At 38.8% G+C, this 22458-nt stretch overlaps 1 protein-coding gene across 3 annotated transcripts in view; it reads left to right on the top strand.

Moving 5' to 3' along the window:
- Nucleotides 1–20101, top strand: part of SLC26A5 (solute carrier family 26 member 5) — a gene marked incomplete at its 5' end in the record, with an annotated part of 30751 nt that extends 10650 nt beyond the window's left edge. For 2 of the 3 annotated variants that reach the window (XM_081079767.1, XM_081079769.1), the window contains 13 exons: nucleotides 285–437; nucleotides 3116–3198; nucleotides 7590–7737; nucleotides 8751–8864; nucleotides 9679–9756; nucleotides 10569–10664; nucleotides 10900–11006; nucleotides 12005–12074; nucleotides 13132–13224; nucleotides 13961–14068; nucleotides 14733–14933; nucleotides 15539–15593; nucleotides 16633–20101. In XM_081079767.1, coding sequence (XP_080935893.1) covers nucleotides 285–437; nucleotides 3116–3198; nucleotides 7590–7737; nucleotides 8751–8864; nucleotides 9679–9756; nucleotides 10569–10664; nucleotides 10900–11006; nucleotides 12005–12074; nucleotides 13132–13224; nucleotides 13961–14068; nucleotides 14733–14933; nucleotides 15539–15593; nucleotides 16633–16817 — 1491 coding nt within the window. In that variant the 3' untranslated portion in view covers nucleotides 16818–20101. The remainder of the gene's footprint in view (nucleotides 1–284; nucleotides 438–3115; nucleotides 3199–7589; nucleotides 7738–8750; nucleotides 8865–9678; nucleotides 9757–10568; nucleotides 10665–10899; nucleotides 11007–12004; nucleotides 12075–13131; nucleotides 13225–13960; nucleotides 14069–14732; nucleotides 14934–15538; nucleotides 15594–16632) is intronic. The other variant, XM_081079768.1, reaches the window with a different exon arrangement.
- Nucleotides 20102–22458: the final 2357 nt, after the last annotated feature.

The following is a 22458-nucleotide window of genomic DNA, read 5'->3' as shown; positions in this document are numbered from 1 at the left end:
ACTCTGTATAAGGATTACTTTTCTGAATGTGATCATACTACATGGCCACATTAGCACCTCAAAGAATACTATGAGCCTGCTGGATACGAATTACAACTTCCAAGTTGTGGGAGTGGGTACAGTTTCTCCCAGTTGGTGGAAGCTACAAAGGGAGATTTCAGCCTGAGAGTTTCTAACTAGAAATGTCCAGTGATGGCATGGCTGGTGTGAGTGAGTGCACTAGTGTCTCTGTCTATTCAGGGGCTATTGCTTCATGTAAACACCCAATGTTCACTGTGTTACAGAGTACAGTTGCTGTGTTGCAGAATGTTAAAAACCTCAACGTGTGTTCCCTAGGCGTCGGGCTGATGGTTTTTGGTTTGCTGTTGGGTGGCAAGGAGTTTAATGAGAGATTTAAAGAGAAATTGCCGGCACCCATTCCTTTAGAGTTCTTTGCGGTAAGTCAACGTTCAGCTATTTCTGTGCGGGATTAGAGACGGACAGGGAATTCGACCTTTTTTTTCTGTTCAGCCAAGAGAAGGTTAGAATTTGCCGAGGGGAACTTTTACAAATACACTGACAGAAAAGAAAAAGCATTAGAGCGTAGACATGAAGGACTTTTAAAATATAGGTGAAGACTGTCCATAAATATTTTAACATGAATTATCTGTGAGTGATGGGATTAGGGAAGCTTTTTCTTCCTCCGTGTTTTTATTGTCTAACTGTTCTATAATGAACACATATAATTTTAATAACCTGAAAAACAAATGAAGCTGTTTCAATTTTGAAAAGACAAAGCTTCCCATATTTTCTTGATTCCTGGTACTCCTAGACCAAAAGAAATACCTACCATTCATTTATTGGGTGGTTAGGTCTAAACAACTTAATACATACAGAGGGTGCCAAAAACATGTATGCACATTTTAAGAAAGGAATACTGTATTAAAATTGTAATACTCAATATATACCGATAACAAAAGATGAATACAAGTCATGTTTGACTTCTGCAATTACAAGAGGTGCTCAAAGTGGTTCCCATCAGCATCCAGACACTTTTGATGATGGCCAACTACTGCTTGAGCAGCATTGACCAGTGTCCACTTGTATACATTTTTTTGGCACCCCAGTATTTATGCCTAACGACTGTTTGTAAAAATAATGCACATAAATTGAAATAAAATATATATTTATTATGTCCTTAAATAACCAGGATTATTTATTAATGGGATGTGTGCGGCTGGTGGGCACTTCACAACTCACACCTTGGAATCTGACGGACACTGCTACCCTCATTTCCTCTTCACTTTGATTTTGCGTGATGCCTGCTTTTTATCACAGCAACCACTGAACGCCCAGCTTTGCAAAGATATAATGTGACCGAAAGGAATGCAGTAGGAACTGATATTGAAACGGTGAACCACCTCAGATTAGAAGTTTGCACAGTGTCTGACAGATGTTATATGTTTCCCTTGAAAGTCGTATTCCACAGGGTCCTGGTTCCCCGACACCCTGGGCACCTTGGTGCATAGTTTGGGATCCAGAAGGATAAGAAATAAAAAGTATAGGTGTCTGATCCAAATTTAGCCCAAAGTTTCAGCCACTAAAACAACTGGCTGGTATTCCAGCTCACGGGGAAGCCAATGCCTTTGATCCTTTCCCTCGCTTTGGTCTTGTCTCCAGCCGCAGGATGGCCTCGAGCAGTTTCAAAGCCTCTTCTCTCTTTAGGATTGGGCACAGAGTTCCTGTTCATTCCGTCCAGGAGTCCAACCAGAGGGTCTCAGTCCCTCTGCGTGGCAAAGGAGATGGGCAAGCCCTGATTATCAAGTAAAAGAGTGCCATTCCTGGCTTGGGTTCCTAACTGTCAATTTTCCAGATTCCCTTTAAAGATTCCTCGTGTTTCCCAGGGCAATGGCTCTCCAGAATTCTATCACTGTAATTACAGTAAACCAGTGCTTTTTAACTTCTCACCTAAGTTCTCCTCCGAGCAAGGGATAGAAAGTCATAATGGAAAATTTGGGACAGAGTCTTCATGACTCTCTTGAAACATAAAATTTCTTTTTTTACCATAAAAATGTTTTTGAGTGTTGCATTCTATTTTATAACACATCTGTTTGTGTTGCTAGGAAAGCAGCGGTTTAAACGATTTGCCACTGCGTAAAGTTGGTGCTCCGGGAACTTGACCATATTTATCCTGTGGCTTTGAAATATTCGGGGCACTCCCCCAGTTTGATATGCACAACAAATACAATTATGGGTGACAAATGTAACTGCAACCAGCAAAAAGGGACATTTCATCAAAGGGGCTGGCAGCACCCATGCCCTTGGTCTCTTAGGCTGCTTTGTCTGATAACAAACTTGCCTTATTAGGGCTTCCCGACAGCAGCCACCACTGTGAGGGGCTGGCTCCCTTCTTTGACCAGCCCCAATTCCTTCTCTCCTGGATAATCCAGTCAGAAAGTTTGATAGCGTTAGTTCTTCAGGACAAAGAAAATTGCTATCCTTCCTTCTGTTATTTTTCTCTTCTTGTAGCTCACTAAGCGTTGTACTGTACATGTCACCTGAACCTATGCCCTGACAACCCAGGAAGCCTTGGGTACAATGACACATCTGTGTGATGGGCGCTTTTACTCTGACCCTGACTGAAATGGGAGAAGACACGGGTAGGGTGCTCTCGTCACACCTGGTGCTTCCTGGGAAGAGGGTCAGCAGGAGTATCGTAGATCCAAACATACATTTTTTAATGAGATGCTGTCACTGTGCCACCCTCACAATACACATTTCAGTGACACCTTGACCAGAGACTCACTTTACCTGCCCCAAAGGCAAAGCCAACTCCTGAAAGGTTTTATGGCCTCTTCTGTTTGCAGTCAACTAGCCAAACACCTCAGCATGGAACAGACCAAAATAAGGAGAAAAGAATCCCAGGCCACAGGGAAACTGTCGAGTCCATTTTAATTTTGTGAGTAGAGTCATTAGGAGAAGTTAGAATTGCTGGAAGCTAACTATAATATGATTCTTCTTTTTAAAACTGAAAGTTAATGTGAAAATAGATTTGGCTTGGCTAACGAATTGCAGCTAATTTTTGCGGCATTTGGATTTTCATTTACAAGAACATTTTGATTTGTGTCTGTTTTAGGTGGTAATGGGAACTGGCATTTCAGCTGGGTTTGGCTTGCATGAAGCGTACAATGTGGATGTCGTTGGAACACTGCCTCTGGGGTAAGAAACTAGTTTTAAGTAACAGTGTGACTTGAATAATCAATGAATCTGTTAATGTTTCTAACTTCTGCTTTAGTATTCTTGCAATGAAAAACCTTTCTTTTTTCTACATATCAAATAGCTGAGGGTTGGGTAGACAGTTAGCATATGTGGGGTTTCTTTTTATTATGGTAAAAAACACATGATATAAAATTTACCATCTTAACCATTTTAAGTGTACAGTTCAGTAGTGTTAAGTATGTTAACATTGTTGTGAAACTGACCTGGATAACTCTTTCATCCTGCAAATCTAAAACTCCATACCGATTAAACAATAACTCTCTATTATCCCTTTCCCCCAGCCCCTGGCAACCACCATTCTACTTTTTTGTCTCCATGAATTAGACTATTCTAGGTACCTCATATAAGTGGAGTCATACAGTATTTGTCTTTTTGTGACTGGTTTATTTCATTTATCATAATATCCTCTAAGTTCATCCATGTTGTAGCATGTGACAGGATTTCCTTCTTTTTAAAGCTGAATAAAGTTCCACGGTATGTATTTACCAAATTTTGTTTATCCATTCATCCATCAATGGATGTTTCAGTTGCTTCCACCTCTTAGCTATTGTGAATAGTGTTGTTATGAACGTGAGTGTGCAAATATCTCTTCGAGACCCTGCTTTCAGGTCTTTTGGATATGTACCCAGAAGTAAGATTCTGGACCATATGGTAGCTCTATTTTTAACTTTCTGAGGAACCGCCATACTGTTTTCCATGGTGATTGCACCATTTTACAATCTTACCAATCCTGGTATGTGTTTTTCTGTTTTGTTTTGTTTCCCATTGTTTTGCACTTACCAATTTTTTAACTCTCTCCTTGGGTGACATAGGAATTAAGATCTAAGTTTAGCCTTCCATTTACTAGCCATGTGACTTTGGGCAAGTCATGTATCCTCTCAAAGCCTCAGTTTCCTCTCTTGCCAGGTAAGCATGGCAATTAATACCTATCTCAAGGGTCACTGTGAGAGCTCTAGGAGATAAGACACGTAAAGCAGTTAGTGTGCCACCTGGCATACCCAGTTAGTGTTCAAGACAGTAATTAAGAGTTCTGTGAGTCATTATTTCAATGAGCTTTCTAGTTTCAAATAATATATTATTTCTTTACTTCATCTATTTTCTTTTATCTAACTCTACGTTTTAAGGATTTTACTATTCTCTTCATATTTGAAGAAGGAAAAGTGACTACGAGCCTGTCCTGGTCTCACTCTGTTCCTCTCTGACTCTCTCTGGTTGTCTGTGTATCTCTGTGTCTTTCTGTCTCTTGGACTCTCTCCTTCTCTCTCCACCCTCTTCCCTCTTTCCAAAAGAAAAGAGTCAGACCTTTGCCCACATGTAGGAGACTGACAGACCTGGCACAATCCATCAGGCCTTGCTCTGGTTCCATCTAAGAATCTCCTGGAAAGCACAGGGCAGAGCAATGGCTCTTTAAGACCAAGTTCCCCCAACAGAGCCAGCGTTGAAGGAGTTGCATTCTACTTCAAAACAATAAATTGCCATCATGAACATGTTACTTGTGATTCAGTGTAAAGGCCTAACACCGTAATAACTCTTACTTTTCTATTTAGACTTATAATTTATAAAAGACTTTATTGTCCACATCTCAGTTGCTGCTCAAGTAGCACTATTGGCAAATATGTTAACCCCATTTTACAGATAAGAAAGTTCATTTATTCTAATGTATTCAGTATATGTTTATTGAGTGCCTGTTTTGTGCCAGGAACACAGCAGTTAAAAACAAAAGCAAAGATGTAAGCAAAAAAGTCTTTATTCTTATGGAGTTTATATTCTACTGGGGGAGACACACAATAAATAAGTGAGAAGTCTATGAGGAAAAGGTAAGCCAGGTAAGGGATAGGAGGAGCTGGGGTTGCTAATGTAGGTAGGGTATCAGAGAGGGAGACATTTGAGAGACATGAATGAGGTTTCGTGACTCTGAGTGAGTCCCAGCCTGGACCCAGAACTCAGTCTTCCGATATCCAGTTGTGTACACTTTCCATTACATCACACCTGAGTCACTCACATGATTAGTCATGTGATAAACATTAGTCTTCTACCGGATCCAAAAGATAACCCTACTTAATAATTAAATCACAAATAATTTGAATAAGTATGATTATTACACTTAGATTTCTCCTTTTAAAAATTCACGAGTCCATCATTTCTACCTAATACCTTCCTTTCCCTTCTGCATTGTACCCAAATATGCTTTCTCTCTATGTGTGAAACCTAAACTTTAAAAAAAAAAATTAGTATACCTGAAACCTATGTAACTTTACTAACTATTGTCACCCCAATAAACTTTAATTAAAAAAAAACCACCAACAAGATTTGATAAGCTAGGTTGGTGAACATGTGGTGGTGCTGGGAGAGGGCATGGAAGCTCCACCCCCTTCGCCGTGCCTTGCCCCACGCATCTGGCTGTTCCTGAGTTTATATCTTACAATAAACCGTAATCTAATAAAAAAAAAATTATATTTTGCCTTTCTGAAATTTGGCTACCTAGAAACCTTATCTTTCTGGAATTATGCCCCAAACCACACAGGAAACAAATAATGCCTACCTCACTACATATCATCATACTGTTTCAGTTATCTGTGACTCCTTTTGCCGAATGACAGACCCCCTTCTTTAGGCGGTGGCTCAGGGCAACAAGACAGAAAAGCAGAAGCCATCAAGCCACCTAAAGCACTCACACAACATCATTTCACCACATTCTGTTGGTCAAAGCAAATCACAAGATTCAGCCCTGGGGGAAACAGACTCCACCTCTAGATGGGAGAGCAGCATGTACAGTATGGGAGGGATTGTCGGTGCTCATATTCGAAAGCAAACTGGCGCACTTACCTGCACACACACATAAGTACATACACACTGCAGTGCCCAGGAACTGACAGTTGGCTGTTAAAGATCCCAGTCATAGCAGGATATATCCTGTCTCTTGCTTTACTTTCCTTAACACATTCCAAAATATACCCTTTTCTCATATTCTTCTTCCTCAGACCCAAAGCTCCTGCTAGGACTTCCCTTTTGGGTAACGCTTTTGCAGCAAAGTGCAAGGGAAAGAATAAGTTTTATAGTTAGACCCCCTGGGTTTGACTTCCTGCTCCTTCTTGGGCAAATTACTTGACATCTGCAAGCTTCGATTTTTTTCACCTATAAGTTGGGATAATAATAGTACTTATCAAATAGGATTGTTGTGAGGACAAATGAGATGACATGTGTCAAGCATGTAGCACATAATCTAGGCTTTGTATGTGTCAGGTTCATTTCCTCACCCCCCCCCTCCTTTTCCCTGACCCCAGGACTTGATGCAAACCCTTTGTCACTATGCGTTGCCGTCTAAGAGAAATAGGCCTACGGAGGCGGGTTCTTCATGGTTTCTGTTGTACTTCAGTGATGAGCTATTTGACTTTGCACAAGTTACTTAAGCTCGCTATGACCCATTTTCCTCATCTGTAAAATGGGAATTAAAATGGTGTCTCACTCACAGGGCTATTGGAGATACATTAGCACAGAACCTGGCACAAAGGAAGCACCTGATAAATGATTATTATTGTAAGAATAATCATATTATATATCAATTAATTGATTATTGTTATTATTTAGCCCAATACCTTGATTTGCAGCGGGTGCCTTTGAAAGCCTTTATTGCGCCTTCCTCTATACCATTCGAGGGAATTCCTATTCTGTTCCTTTAGGACAAAGATTCCAAACTACAACAATGGACCACAGAAATTAGGTTCCCCCTTGCAGGGCTCCAGGAGTCATATTTTGGACCCCTTCAGACTCCCGGGATTCCCAGGTGAGACCCAAGTTGTATAGTCTGCTGCTGCTCCTTTCCTATGTTAGACCTCACCTAAAGAGGTGCTGGGCAGAAGCAGAGCCCTCACATGAAATAACAAGGGAGAGCAGTGAGGGCCTACTGGCGCACAGCCAGTGGTTCTCCTCTACGATAGCCCTTGTCCAACCCTCCATGCCCTCACATATTGGTTCGAATGTCTTGTGGCATCTGAGCACTTTGCTGACCCTCTCTTCTTCCTGTACTGTGTCTTACTTACACCTGCCATACAAGTGCCATGAGGTTTGAGGTTACTCCTTTTCTAAATACAATGGCATCTGATCTCTGCTGATAACCCATTCAGGTAGAAAGCTGGTGCTCTGGGGTTGGGGCCTGGAAAGAAGCTCTGTGTGTCCAGGAAGGCCCTCCTTTTCGCCAGACTATAGCAAACAAGTATACAAGCATTAATCACCTCCTTTGCAGATAATGCCGCTCTAATTATTCCCCTCTAGTTGCGTGTTTTTTTTCCAGTGGTCGTAGCACTTGGGTTAAAGTCAGCTTGACCTTTCAGGCTCCTACCTCCTGCCAATCCGGACACCAGCCTCTTCCATCTTGTGTACGTGGATGCCATCGCCATAGCCATTGTTGGGTTTTCAGTGACCATCTCAATGGCCAAGACCTTGGCAAATAAACATGGCTACCAGGTCGATGGCAATCAGGTAAAAATCATTAATTTCCTGCAGATGTTTCACACTAACACAGTCATCATGCTCTGCTATGTATGACAGGCAAATGAACTGGATTTCTCTGTCTTGGTAGAGAAACTTTTAGTTTGATAATGGATGTATTTGAAGCATGAATTTATTCAACATTACAATTTTTTCGTGATTTATGTGGATTACATCATCAGAACACTGAAGTACAAAGCCCTACCTCACCTCATGGGCAGGGGTCCAACTAGAAAGGTGAAACCTCCAGCCTGAGGTTTACAGTTTGCCATTCTCCTATTGATGTCATCACCATTTTAAAGTTCACAGGCTGCTGAAACAAATCATAAAATTAAATTAAAAAGATAAAGTTTACAGACTGAGAATAAAATGTTTTCCCAGAACCATTGTTACTCCACAGGAAGCCTGCTCTTTGTCCATTAAACTCAGAGTATACGGTGCATCACTCAGACTCCACACCTTTCCAAACACAGCTGCAGATCAGGTATTTCATTTTGGCAGCACAATATCTATTTTAACATGCTGCGTGTTTCTCAAAGGAGACTAGATGCTCCCCATTTACATGAAAACAGTGATCCAACCAGGAAGACCCGAAGTATCCCTGAGAGAGCGTCCTAGAGGGACACTGGCATATACTCACTGATGAGCAGCAAGCAGACATTCAAAAGGTGTCTGGCATCTCTTAACCAAAATAGCCTGTTCCTTTTGCTGCTGTTCTATTTTTTTTTTTTACATTATTTGTATAGAGTGTGTGTTTGGGGAAAGGGGGGCTTCGTGGTGGGCACAGCATTTATCTCCAACACAGCAAAAATTCAGAGTGTTTCCCCACCTTAACTTATGTAATAGTTCCTATTTTAATCTTATGCTAAACTAAACAAACTCTTACCTCTGAAAATACAATGAAGAGAGCCTGTACTGCTGCAAATGTGTATTATACGAAGCATGATGCCTTTCTTCCGGAAGAATAATCGATCTCTTTTGTGCTTTGTTTCCACATGGAAAAGGAACTCATTGCCCTGGGACTGTGCAATTCCACTGGCTCACTCTTCCAGACTTTCGCAATTTCATGTTCCTTGTCTAGAAGCCTCGTTCAGGAAGGAACTGGAGGGAAGACACAGGTGTGTGTACAACTGGCCTCTCAGGACTGGTGATTTGGGTGGTAATTAAATTTTAATCCCTTGATTCTATTCTGAACCCAAATAAAACTGCTCTACCTGAAGATCCATGCTCCAGTGAGCTGTGCGATGAATCAGAGAAAGGCATGATTGGTTGAAGCAAATCACAAGGAACTGAATCTATAGGATAGAGTTATAGTCTCCAGTTAAATCAAAAAATGATGCAATACTCCTTGCTACCAATAAAACTCAAAGTTGAGACATAGGATGTTGTCATAAAAGCCTAAAAATGGGTATGAGAAGGATACCAGTACCATCCATTAGAACTCTCTGCAATGATGGAAATGTTTAGAGTTTGCACCATCCAAGATGGCAGCCACTAGCCACATGTGGCTCTTGAGCACTTGAAATGGGGCTAGTGCAACCAAGATGTGAATTTTTAATTTTTAACAATTTTAAAAATTTAAATAAGTACATGTGGCTAGTGGTCACCACATTAGACAGCAAAGTTTTGTCTGATCTCTTCTGGCCCTTGTGGGTCTCAGGTCAGCACCAGACATCTTTCCTCCACCCCTGGCAGGAGCATTTCAGTAAGGGTATTTAAGCATTTCAGCTTCTGTGTGAAAGCTATAAGAGGAGAAAAACTTCGGAGAGGAAGTGGGAAGGAGTTATGGATTTATGTAATCTTTTGGATAACTTATTCGAATCCATGTTTTCCTGATCTTCCCACACTGATAATCAAAAGACTATGAGCAACCTAGGCCCTGCCTCTTACTCGTCTCCTAAAAGTCCCTTCCATGTGTCTTCTCTCATGCAGCTTGCAGGTTGTTTGGCCTCCTTAATGATTCTGATGGTCATATTAGCCACCGGATTCCTCTTTGAATCATTACCTCAGGTGTGTATCTTGGACTTGGTGTGAGCTTTTTCTGTGGGTACCGATTTTGCTATTTGTTTATATTTTTGTGGCTGTCTCATGGGTTTTTACTATAACCGTAGCAGGGTGGTAAGAGCAAGGGCCATGGCTAGGACCAAGATCTTGCTCTACAACTTACTGGCAACTGGTACCATGGGAAAGCCACCTCAACATCTCTGGGTCTTACCGTGTTTCCCTGAAAATAAGACCGGGTCTTATATGAAGTTGTGCTCCAAAAGACACTTTAGGGCTTACGTTCAGGGATGTCATCCTGAAAAATCATGCTAGGGCTTATTTTCCGGTTAGGTCTTATTTTGGGGAAAATACGATAGTTTATCTACAGAGTGGGGGGTTGGAGTGGCTAATCTCCAAGGTCCCTTCTCTCTTTGATCTTTTATGACCTTATTCTTCCATTTAAAGTCTGAGATGGCCAACAATCATAAGACATTTGTTTACTGATGTATTTAATAGAGATCAAGAACAATATAGAGTAGAAAAAATCATAATGTAGAAGGACCATGGGTGAAACAATTCCTTAAGTGCCAAGTTTAATTCTGAACCTCTTGACCACCATTCAGGTTTGCTGCTAACATATAAGCCTGGTTTTCCAAGGCCCATTTTAGTTAATCTAGTCCCGAAAATCCAGGTATTCGTGGCTCCCAACATACCATCACTGCCACGTAGGAAGTGAGTGGGCGAGGACATGGGGAGGGCAGCAGGCACACAGTGAGGAGCCAGCCAAAGGGGCTGTTGGACACAAGAAGAGAAGTAAGTGTGGATGTGCTGTGTTTCAGGCTGTGCTGTCGGCCATTGTTATCGTCAACCTGAAAGGAATGTTTATGCAATTCTCAGATCTCCCCTTCTTCTGGAAAACCAGCAAAATAGAGCTGGTAAGTAACAATGGTGATTGTTAGGTGAATATACCATAGCAACGCCTGGAGTAGTGCTGGTAAAAATGTGAGAAAGATTAAGTTAGTGCAGTCAGTTGTTACATGCAGTATCCAGTTAGGCAAGATCAGGTACCATGTGTGCGTGTGTGTGTGTGTGTGTGTGCGCGCGCGCACGCGTGTGTAACTCTAGGAAATTTGTAATAGGATTCTTCATAAATCTTTGTCTTTTGTCCAGGTCATCTGGCTTAGCACTTTCGTTTCCTCGTTGTTCCTGGGATTGGACTATGGTTTGATTACTGCCGTGATCATCGCGCTGATGACTGTGATTTACAGAACACAGAGGTGACTGCACACACTGGGATGGGAATGAGTGTCCTACCTGAGACTAGACAGTTGACTTTAAGTGTATCTGTCAACAGACGTCACTAGAGTGTGAGCATCTTGATTGTGGAGGTGATGTTCCTGGCACGTAGTGTGTTCTCTGAATGCTTATGGAGGGATCTCCACAGAAAATCAGCTGACATTTGTAGTGTATAGTCTAACCCACAGAGCACTCGCACATACCTGCTAAGAAGCACCACGCAAGACCATGGAATGTCAAATCCAAGACCTTGAACTGTATTCTGGCTCTGCCAAGCTCTCTGACCTTGAACAACTCACCCAGCCCCATGGGGCGTCAATTTCTCAAGCCAAACGTAACTTCTCTGCGTGCGGACTTGAGAGTTTTGTTTTCTCCCCATACCTTCAGTTGACTACCCCTATTCCCATGAGTCAGAGACTCTTCTTAGAAACAAAAAGAAAACCTCTCCTGCTTTAGATTAGAATAGAAAGATAATTGTATCTACTGAGTGGCATGAGAACTTGAATTACACATGGCCCTGGCATGACTTGGGCCATTTTTGGCCCCATCTTTAAATGCCCAAGTCTTTTGTCCTAACCAGATGGTTTGTGTGGTATGTGTGTAGTGTGGTGTGTATGGTGTGTGTGTGTGTGTTATGCGTGTTTGTTAGTGTATCGTGTACGTGAGCGGTATATGTGGGGGGTGTGTGTGCGTGGTCTGTATGATGTGAGGTGTATGTGCTGTGTGTGTATTGTATATTTTGGGGGTGAGGTATGGGGTGTGTGTGGTGTGAGATGTGTGTGGAGTGTTGGGCTTGGAACAGCCTTGGGGGGGGTATTATATGTGGAGCCCTTCTGCAGAGGTGCCAGATAAGGATCGAGTATTCCTGAATTCACTTGCAAATCCATACATGCCAGATAAACATGCAAAACCGCGTGTTTCACTCGCATACCGGACCTCAGCACGACGGTGTTTTAATGCACTCACTCTCTGTCTTCAGTCCGACCTACACCGTCCTTGGACAGCTTCCTGACACTGATGTGTACATCGACATAGACGCATATGAGGAGGTAGGACCTCTTCCTGTCATTTGAAATTGTTGTAAGCATGGGATGTGATTGGCTGACTACATTTTATTTTTACCTAGGACAAAAGTGGGATGAAAAGGATGAGGAGTAGTCAAAGTGAAAAACCTGAACCTCGATTTACTGTCTAAGTTCAGTTTTATAGTTTACAATATACTGTATGTTAATTACTCAATCTCCTAATGTTAATTTCTCCTTTTTTTTAATAAGGATAAATAGATTTTTGGAATTCAAGTATATATTTATAAAATATTGAAACTGAGAAGACGGTTTGTATGTGCATGATTTTCTTCTGACGAATTTAACTAAAATTTAGTTAAAATTTACCATTTTAACTAAAATACTAACGTTCACCATGTAAAATATAGGTGCTGGGGCTATGGAATTCTCCGGCTTCATTTTTAATGGTTAAAATTATGGCTTAAAATTTTCTTGATTTTAAATGTTCTTTTTCCATATGGAATCTCAAAAACTTTTACAAAATTTTTTTATACTAGTTTTGTTTTCTGCTTGGGAAGAAGTCTCAGATTCACTACAATTAGGAAATGAGACTGGTGTTAGGATTGCTGTTTTCTCCTCCTTCCAAAGAATTATATACTGAATTACTCGTTTCCAAACTGCATTCTAGAGTTTGAGGCTTCTTGATTAAATATTCACTCTACGTCACTTGGGTCCATTTAGGCTCCTGCCTCCATTCTATGAATGAACAAATATAAACCTCTGTTCACTTTATTTGCCAGCTTCTCACAATCTGAGTGGCAGCCTATTCCACTCCTATCGAATTTTCTTTTCTCTTTTTAAATCTTTTCAGTATCTTTTCTTTGTGTTTTATGGTCAAAATGAAACAATGACTTTTTAAAGAATGGGAAGATTTGCATTTTAAAGACTTTCTTCTCAGTACTTCCTCCAGAGCATAAGTGTAGAACTTAAGAACGCCCTTAGCAACTTCTGTATTAATTTTCAAATTGGAAGAGGGAGGCAATTACAGTTTTGACTCTGAAATATTTACATGTATTGAATTCCCTAACATTTTATTTCACAGGTGAAAGAAATTCCTGGAATAAAAATATTCCAAATAAATGCCCCAATTTATTATGCAAATAGTGACTTGTATAGCAGTGCATTAAAAACAAAGGTGAGTCACAAGAAATTAACATTGATTATTTTTGAGGAGGGGACCTGTGGATTGACTGGGATGTGAGGGTCACTTAAATGTCCTGCTTTACCTTTCATAATATTTCTCTATCTATCTATCTATCTATCTATCTATCTATCTATCATCTATCTATATTATTGTAGGAAAATATACATAACATAAAATTTACCATTTTAACTATTTTCAAGTGTACAATTCAGTGGATGAAAGTGTGTTTGCATTGTTATATAACCAACACCACTATTCATTCTCTTTTATCATATGCCTATATTACCTTTTCAAAAAAAATTTCAGAAAAAAAAGAACGGGAAAAGCTAGTTTTAGATTTCTTTCTTTTGGGATCATGTCAGTTCCTTTGGTCACAATTAGCACTCGACCCCACACTGCCCGGTATATAGGAAAACCTCATAGTCAACCCACGGAATCTCTTAAATATAAGAATATGAGAAATCTAAGAAAAATACTACTCTAAAAATTCTCTTTAATACTTTGGCTCTGGTTGTCTTGAATCAAGACCAAGAATAAGAAAGGTGTCTATTGTTCTTTTAATGAGGGAATGATTCAGTTCAGCATATGTGAGGGAAAGGTGGAAAAAGGGTTGGGGTGATAACTTGGCATAGAAAACTATCAAGTGGGGAAATGGGAAGATTAATTGCATTTGGGTGGGCTCCTGGGAACCAAGAAGTTATTGTGCGTATCTTGCTCTTCTGTAAAGACTGGAGTGAACCCATCATTCATACTGGGAGCAAGAAGAAAGGCCTTGAAGAAGTACGCTAAGGAAGGTGGAAATATAAACATTGCCAATGCTACTGATGTCAAAGCGGTGAGTGGCCCCTTCATTGTCATGTCCTTCTCTCTTGATCTGTAAAAGGAGTGCACTCCCCTCCTCCATTCAGGATTGAAGTTTTCACACAGTATGAATTCCCTAAAATGGGAAAGTTCAAAACAATCTATTCTTTATGTATTAAAGATAAATGACAAGGTCAGTTATGACTATGCTTCTGAAATAAATAGTGATATGGGTCCAGGAAAATATTGTTTTAAAAAGTAAAAACAAATCACACAGTACCTTAATAAATTTTAATTTGTCATAGATTCACTCCGCTTATAGTATAAAAAAGCTCAAAGGCTGGTTTTTGATGTTCAGGCTTCTGGTAACTTATGGTCTATCATGCTGACATTAATGGAATTATTTTAGAAGTTAGGGGAAAATGGATGTGATGACTAAGGAAAGTGGAGTTCATTAGACAAACAAAGGAGGACAAAATAGAGAAAAAAAGAAACTGAGCTAAAATTGAATGTTATATGCACATCCTTTTTTGTCACATTACAAGGCTGGGATATGGCAAATATTTTAGAAGAGATCTGGTCTAGTCAGTAGCTTGAGATTATAAGGACTAATTTTTCCTGATAACTCTTTCTCAGAACCAGACTGTGAGTTGTTCATAGAATGCTCATAGAATGGTGTGATTTAATTTTTGATGTAGGATGCAGAAGTAGATGCAGAAGATGGTACCAAGCCTGAAGAAGAGGAGGATGAAGTAAAATATCCCCCAGTAGTCATCAAGAGCACATTTCCTGAAGAACTGCAAAGATTTATGCCCCCATTGGAAAACGTCCACACCGTCATTCTGGATTTTACACAAGTGAATTTTATTGATTCTGTTGGTGTGAAAACTCTGCAAGGGGTAAGCATCATCTTGAACAAGTCATTTAATAGCTCTGTGCCCAGTGTTGCCATCAGTAAAGTCAGAGAGTTGACCTAGAGTCCTTTTTCAACTCTTAAAATGTTTTGATGTTTTGTTCAACTTTTGATTAGAGAAAATTTCAAAAATATTCAAAAGTCAAGAGCACAGTATAAGGAACTCCCACGTAACTATCACTGAGTTTCAACAATGATCCATTTATGGTCAATCTTGTTTCTTTTATCCCCGCACTCCTTTCTTCTTCTCTTATTTTGAAGCACATTGCAGTCATCACACCATCTGTAAATATTTCAATATATATCTCTACAAGAAGATTTTTTAAAATCATTACCAGAATACCCTTATTACACCTAAATAAAATTTAACAAGAATTCTTTGATATCCCTAATTATCGCTGTCCGTATAAAAATCAAAAGAACTACACAATCATTTTAAAATGATTAGCTCAAAAATGCATAATTATCAAAGCAAAGTCGTTCCAGTGAATGAACTAGAGTGTCTTGTATCTCTGAAATACATGTTGGTAGAAAAAGACTTGCATCTGGCACAGACAGGAGAAACTAAACTTTATTTCAACATTATTACAGATTGTAAAGGAATATGGAGATGTCGGTATTTATGTGTATTTAGCAGGATGCAGTGGTAAGTACACTTCTAGAATGGGGAGAAATATTAACATTTTGGATTTGTTTCTCTTTTTTTAATAACTGTATTTGGAAATATTTTACCCCAATTTTAGTTTTTGGTAAAAATGAAAATTATTCTCCTGACAATCACTCTAAAGCAAGCTTTGAAATTAGCCACTTCCAGGCACCCCTATCCGTGGACTACCTGTTTCAGGCCTCCTGAACAGAAGTTGGCAGAAACAAACTCATAAACTGTTGTTCTGTAATTATTTAATGGCTGCCATCAATATAGTTATATAAAACCATTTAGGTCTTACTGTACAATATCTGCTGTTTTTGTTTCATATTAAATTTTGATTAAAACAGTGCTTGAAAATGAACTCTACATAAAGATATCACCTTTCACCTACCAGAATGGCAAAAATAAAGAATGCTTGACAACAAGCTCCCTGTGGGCATACTGTGAGAGACCAGGCACTCTCAGACATTGCTGGTGTGAGTGCAAAATGGAACAGCCTCCATGGAGGCTTTTAAAATCACACGTGCATTTATTTACCTTTGAACCAGCAAATCAGCAATGTGCTACAGATATTCAAAATGGAGCATGTACCTGGTTAATCATCACAGTACTTCTATAAAAACAAAAGACTGGAAAAAACATCAGTATCAAACAAAAGGGACCGGTTAAATCAAGTAGGCTACATTTACATGCTAGAATACCATGTTGTCGTAAAAAATTGAATGAAAAGATTAAATTTTTTTAAAAATCCAGGATAATGTATATAGTATGCTTTCTGTTGGGTAAGAAAATGGGAGAAATAAGAATATATATATTTATATATTTACTTATATTTGCATGGAGAAATACACAAGAAAATAATAAAAGTAGCTTCCTGCGACTGGGAGTGTGATGTCATGGGTATGGGGATTGGAGTGAGACATTTTATTACATTATTTTAATAGTTAAACTATATGAAAGTGTTTCTGTTTTTGATTTTTTAATGTTCAAGACTGATGCCCATAGTGTGGGGTAATTTTCTTTTCTTTTTTTTTAGCACAAGTTATAAGTGACCTCACTCGAAACCAGTTTTTTGAAAACCCTGCCTTACTGGACCTGCTGTTCCATAGCATTCATGATGCAGTTTTAGGCAGCCTCGTTCGAGAGGCGCTTGAGGAAAAGGAAGCCGCGGCCGCCACGCCGCAGGAAGATTCAGAGCCCAATGCCACTCCTGACGTCTAGATAAGGAAGTCAGCCTGGGACGGGGTATGAGCCTCTCGTGAAATCACTCATGTACACATTTTAAATACTAGACACTAGATTTTTTTTCTAAAGTTAAATACTAGTAGTCGAGGCTTGATTTGGAGGGTGAATGACGCATAGCAAGATGTATCTTACTTGTGTGTGTTTTTTTAATCAACTAGTTCCAAGATAAATTGGCCTCTTGCCTGCATTTATTATGCAGTGACATTTCTGTTACTTTCTGTTATCATCTTTGTCAGCCAAGCACTTAAGAATTTTTTCCCTTGAAGTATTTTACCTACAAATCAGATAGGCTGTCACCAGATGGGTAATGGTTTCTTGCTTTTGTACTTGTTGGTCTACAGACTTTCTGTAATCAGTTATCTATCTAACCATGGGGGCATACCCACAATTTTCTAGCAGTTCTTTTAACATAAACTTTTATTATAATAGAAGCAATACAAGTACATTGCAGAATATTAGAAAAAATAGACAAGCAAAAATAAGAAATAAAAACATTATGTTGGCAACACTCAAAGATTATCACTAACACCTTAATGCATATTCTTCCAGATCTTTCTCTATGCACACGAGGTCTGACAATTAAGTTCGTGAACTTGTTGCAACAATGTTGCTAACCTTTTTTGATACCAGAGGGATTATTCATTATGAATTTGTAGCAACTGGACAAATAGTTAACCAAGTGTACTATGTGGAAGTGCTGAGAAGGCTGCATGAAAAAGTTAGACGACGACTTGAACTTTTCACCAACAGTTCATGGCTCTTGCATCACGACAATGCACCAGCTCACACGGCACTGTCTGTGAGGGAGTTTTTAGCCAGTAAACAAATAACTCTATTTGAAAATCCTCCCTACTCATCTGATCTGGCCCTCAGTGACTTCTTTCTTTACCCAAAGATAAAAGAAATGTTGAAAGGAAGACAGTTTGATGACATTCAGGACATCAAGGGTAATACGACGACAGCTCTGATGGCCGTTCCAGAAAAAGAGTTCCAAAACTGCTGTGAAGGGTGGACTAAGCAGTAGCATTGGTGCATAGCTTCCCAAGGGAAGTACTTCAGAGGTGACCATAGTGATATTCAGCAATGAGATATGCAGCACTTCTTCTAGGGTGAGTTTGTGAACTTAATTATCCGACCTCACATATATTTACATCTTTTAACCACAATAAGATCATTCTCTACATTATGTTCTGTGACATATTTTGTTTCATTCAACAATCTCCACCTTCTCATTCTAGGACATTTTGACCTCAGACCATATTCAGATTTCCCCCACTTGTACCCAACTTTGTAGTTGGTTTTTCCAAGCTAGTATCCATTCTTACAATTGGTCATGTCCCTTTAAGTCCCTTAAGACTATCTTAATCAACCTCAGTCCCTTTTTTATGATATTGACCTGTTAAGGAGACTGGGGCAGTTGTCCTGTAGAACCCCACGTTATTAATGTGTCTGCTTGCTTTCTCAAGGTGTTATTTAGCTTATCCCTTTATTTCCTAAACTACTCGTAATCTAGAAGTTATGTCTAGAGACTTCACGGAATTGAATAAAACCATTTTTGGTAGAATATATCAAAGATGAGACACGTTTCAAATCACATCACATCAGAAAAGACATAATATCTAGTTGACCCTGCCATTAACAATGCTAAGATAGATCACTGGATTAATATGATATTCTAATCCCCCAATTACGTTTTCACCTTTGTAACTAGTGAGTTATGTGTATGATGTTCCTTTGGCACTGAACGAATTCCCAGTTCCCCATTAGCCGTTCACCCAGGGGTTTTAACATCTAGTGATAATTCTTGCCTAAATCAATTAAGCATTAAGGTTTCTGAATTTTTATCCAATTCTCTCATTTCTTCTGCATTTATTAATTTGATGTTTCTATGTAAACTACAGCTTTCCTTCCTTAACTTGGGCTATTTGGTCATCTTTAAATACAGTTCTTACTGGAAAGGCAGGTTAATTTTTTCCATTTAATTATCAACTTCCAAGTAAGAATTTGGTTTAACAAATAGATGGTGACAAATTAAGTTCTTTCAGATTTCTCTTTTTTGGTATAATTATAGACTTATGAATTTTTATATTTTTAATGTATTTCAGTGTATTGTAGTTATTCTTTTTGGTGCTAAAATGGCTGCAACTATGACTTGTAGGAGCCCCTAGAAATGTTGTTGTTGCTAACAGTGAAGTAGCTTTAAAGACCATTATTTAAGAAAACTCTTAGGTATAATTTAATATTTCCTTAAAATTCCATGTTATCAGTTAGTTCTTCATCAAACTCAGTTTTAAGCCTATGAGTAAGTAAAATGCTTGTTTCAAGCATTCTCTATAGTTGTTGCAAAGGAGTGGGGGAGACTTTTAAACAAATTTGTCACCAAAAGTTCTTACTCTTGTAGTTCTAACAGCTCACTCTAATTCAAAGCACAAGTATTAGCTAACCTGCCGAAAGCCTTCTCTGCTAAGATTTACTGTTTGTCTTTTTTTGTATGTTTTATTGTTGACCCCTGGTTTTAGTTTTCATGAAGAAAACACTGCCAGGAGAAAAGTGGTCAGATCCCAGGAAAGAACTATGTTAGCATGGGTCTGGTGGAAACCAAACTGTTGTTTGTTTCCTTTAACTCCTATGAGATGTCTTAGTGACTTTACTAATTTAATTTCAGGTAAACACATCCTGTCTAATCAATACTCTATCTAGATCTAGAGTCAAATTAGATTTACGTCATTATTTCCTTGGCAACCATCACACGTGAGACCAGATACATCTGCATTCTGATACAGACTGCCTTCTGAAAGAGCATGTGTGGTAGAACCTCAGTTATACTAGAACTTTATACTAGAACTTTCGGAAAAGGGCCCACCTCATTTCAGCCATTAAAGTGGAACTTAAGGATTTTAAAACAATGTTATATAAAAAAATTCATTGCTTATTCCTTAGCAGCAGTCTTCAACAAATGAGACACTGAGTAAATACTTTACACAGAGGAAATACTCAGGTCCTAGTTGTTGAAACGTTGGTAGTGCACGAAAAAGTATTTGTCTACATCTTACAAATTTGTACTTAACTTTATTTTTAACCTATTTTCAATACACTTCTACCATGTACACAAAAAGTACTTCAGTCTTACTGCAGGGAAATATGTTTTTGTTTGAGCATGTCTGAGAATGTAAGAGTGCATTTTAAAATGTATTTTATCTATATGTAAATATTTTGGAATATTTTACTTAGAATTATTTCATATAGTGGGAAATTTCCTGATCTTTCTTTACAGTCAAGCTTTGTCTCTACCTTCTTTCTGGACTTTAATAGCTGCTAGTGTGTGCCTGTTTTTCAGCCCTGATTCAAATTCAGATTCTTATTGCCCTGTCAAAATGGGTGTAGTGCACGTTGGTAACTCTAGGACTAGAACAGCTTTATTTTATGGTAAGAGAACCGGTATAGAAATGCTTTGCCTTTCTCAAATCCTGGGTAATGTGACAGTGGTTGATGTCTACCTCATGGATGGATGGAGTAAGTTTGGAAACAATTGTGAACCAGGGCCCAGGAAATTAATTCATGTCCTCGACACTAACTATATAATCACATGGCAGCTCATCATGGGATCCCAATTGCCAATCTCATCTGCAGTGGGACCCAGACACAGTGAAGGATGTGGATCCTCTGCAAGCCCTGGGAGCAGCTCACTTTGTAGTTTTCAGATAATACTTAAAATCACCACCGCATGTGCTCTGATCCTGTATCCTTACCTGTAAGAGCAAGGAGGTGCCTGCCTCCCAAGGTGCATTGTAATAAAATGAGTCCACCCTCACGTGTGTGTGGAGAGGGCAGCAGACTCAGAAAATCTGCCCTGGAGTGGGTGGGTGTTTTTCTGTTTTCCGGGGTGGGGGGGTGGGGGGGGTGGAGGGGGGTGGGAGGGAGTGTGCCCTTGTGTGGGGATGAGGGAGAGGGAGGGATGGGTATGTGGTGGGGAAGGCTTTATTTATTACGTCTGCCCCTTTAAAGATAGTAAATCAATTTAAATTCTAAGATCAAATAAATCTTCCTTTGTGTGAGCCTGTATGCTTTAGTGAGTGCAAAAAATGCTGTTGGTCCTTTCTAGTGTACCTTTCAGGAATGCTTTTAGGATTCAGTATGTTTAGACTCTTGAATGTGGTTTGAGTGCTGATAAGTTGATTTGAGAATAAAAGTATTATCTAATTCTCCAAACGTATAGCCAACCAAAATGTATGCAATTGTTTTGAAACCCCTCAAATCCCAACAACAAAATGTTCAAAAGCTAGCACTGCAACAGGTAACCTGCCTGCCTACTGACTTGGAGTTAATCAAGTCTGGGCATCTCACAAATCCATCTTGCCTTTGAAAAAGGCTTACCAAGTTTTTCATTGAACTGGCGTATAGCATTTTTACGTAACCGATGAACCGGAGCTTTGTGGAAATTAAATTTTTATAAATCTAATCACATTTTTTAAATGTTAAAAGTGTTTTTTAAAGTATCACTACAGCATTATTTTTCTAAAATCATAATCCTTTGTATTCTGATTTATCAACATCCTGACAAACATACACACGTATAAGCAAACACACATACATATTTTAGGTGGAGGGAGTCACTGGTAAATGTGTTATTGTATCTTTTTAAATATGGTACAAACATGCTAATCCAGATCGCATTGATACTATCTGCATATAAATGCGTGGGCAGAAACACCCAACTTTTTCAAATTCATCGTACATTTGATGTGTAGCCAGTTAAATTTTTGTCACATAACTAACTGCAATATTAAGATTTAGAGCCTATAACACATTGGGCCTAAGGTCAACTAATTTGAGTCGTCTCAAATTAGTGCATATGATGTATGTGACTATATGAAAAAATGGTAAGATTTCAGTGTTCTAAATGCTTACATTTATCAAAACATTACAAAAACACACTTCATTCACTTGAGTATACTGTATTAAAAGCAGAGCCTGGAAATGGTTTGCTCTATTTTACATCTCATAAAATCATAACTAGGGCAGACTTACGAAAAATTTTTTCTAGTCAATTTCACAAAAAATGAAAAATCAAGAAAGGATGTTGGTTGGATTTTATGAATGATGGGCTTTAATTTTTCTGCTTGAAAACTTTCATGTTTAAATATTTCAATGTAACAGACTTTTCTATGTTGTCAACTTTTTCTTTTGTGAATTAAAAATGTATCCAGCGCTATTTTGCATTACTTATGAATATTGAACTTAATAAAAATATTCTTTATTGTGCTTGGGTGTCAGTATTTGGGGGGAGAAGGTAACATTGGTGGAAGTTCGGAGGGGCTGTGCTGGTGTTTACGCAAGAAATAATTTTAGAAGAAATATGTTGAGAATACTACTTTTATTTTAGAAGTACCTCACTATACACCAGACATCTAACAGCTTTACCCAACTTTTAAACCATTAATTTATAAAATGAAAATAAGTACTTCTCTGTACGAAGACAATTCTGGATTTTCTAAATTAGATTATTATGTGTATATATTTCTCTTTGTGTTTTACTACTTTGCTGGTCACTAAAATCAATAATTCTTAATTAATTTGAAATCAAGTCAAATGGCAAAACAAAACCTTTTATATTGGA

Source organism: Rhinolophus hipposideros, assembly GCF_964194185.1.
Source record: "Rhinolophus hipposideros genome assembly, chromosome: 18".
NCBI lineage: Eukaryota > Metazoa > Chordata > Mammalia > Chiroptera > Rhinolophidae > Rhinolophus > Rhinolophus hipposideros.
The sequence above is the reverse complement of the archived record's forward strand: the minus strand, read 5'-3'. Positions and strand labels throughout refer to the sequence as shown.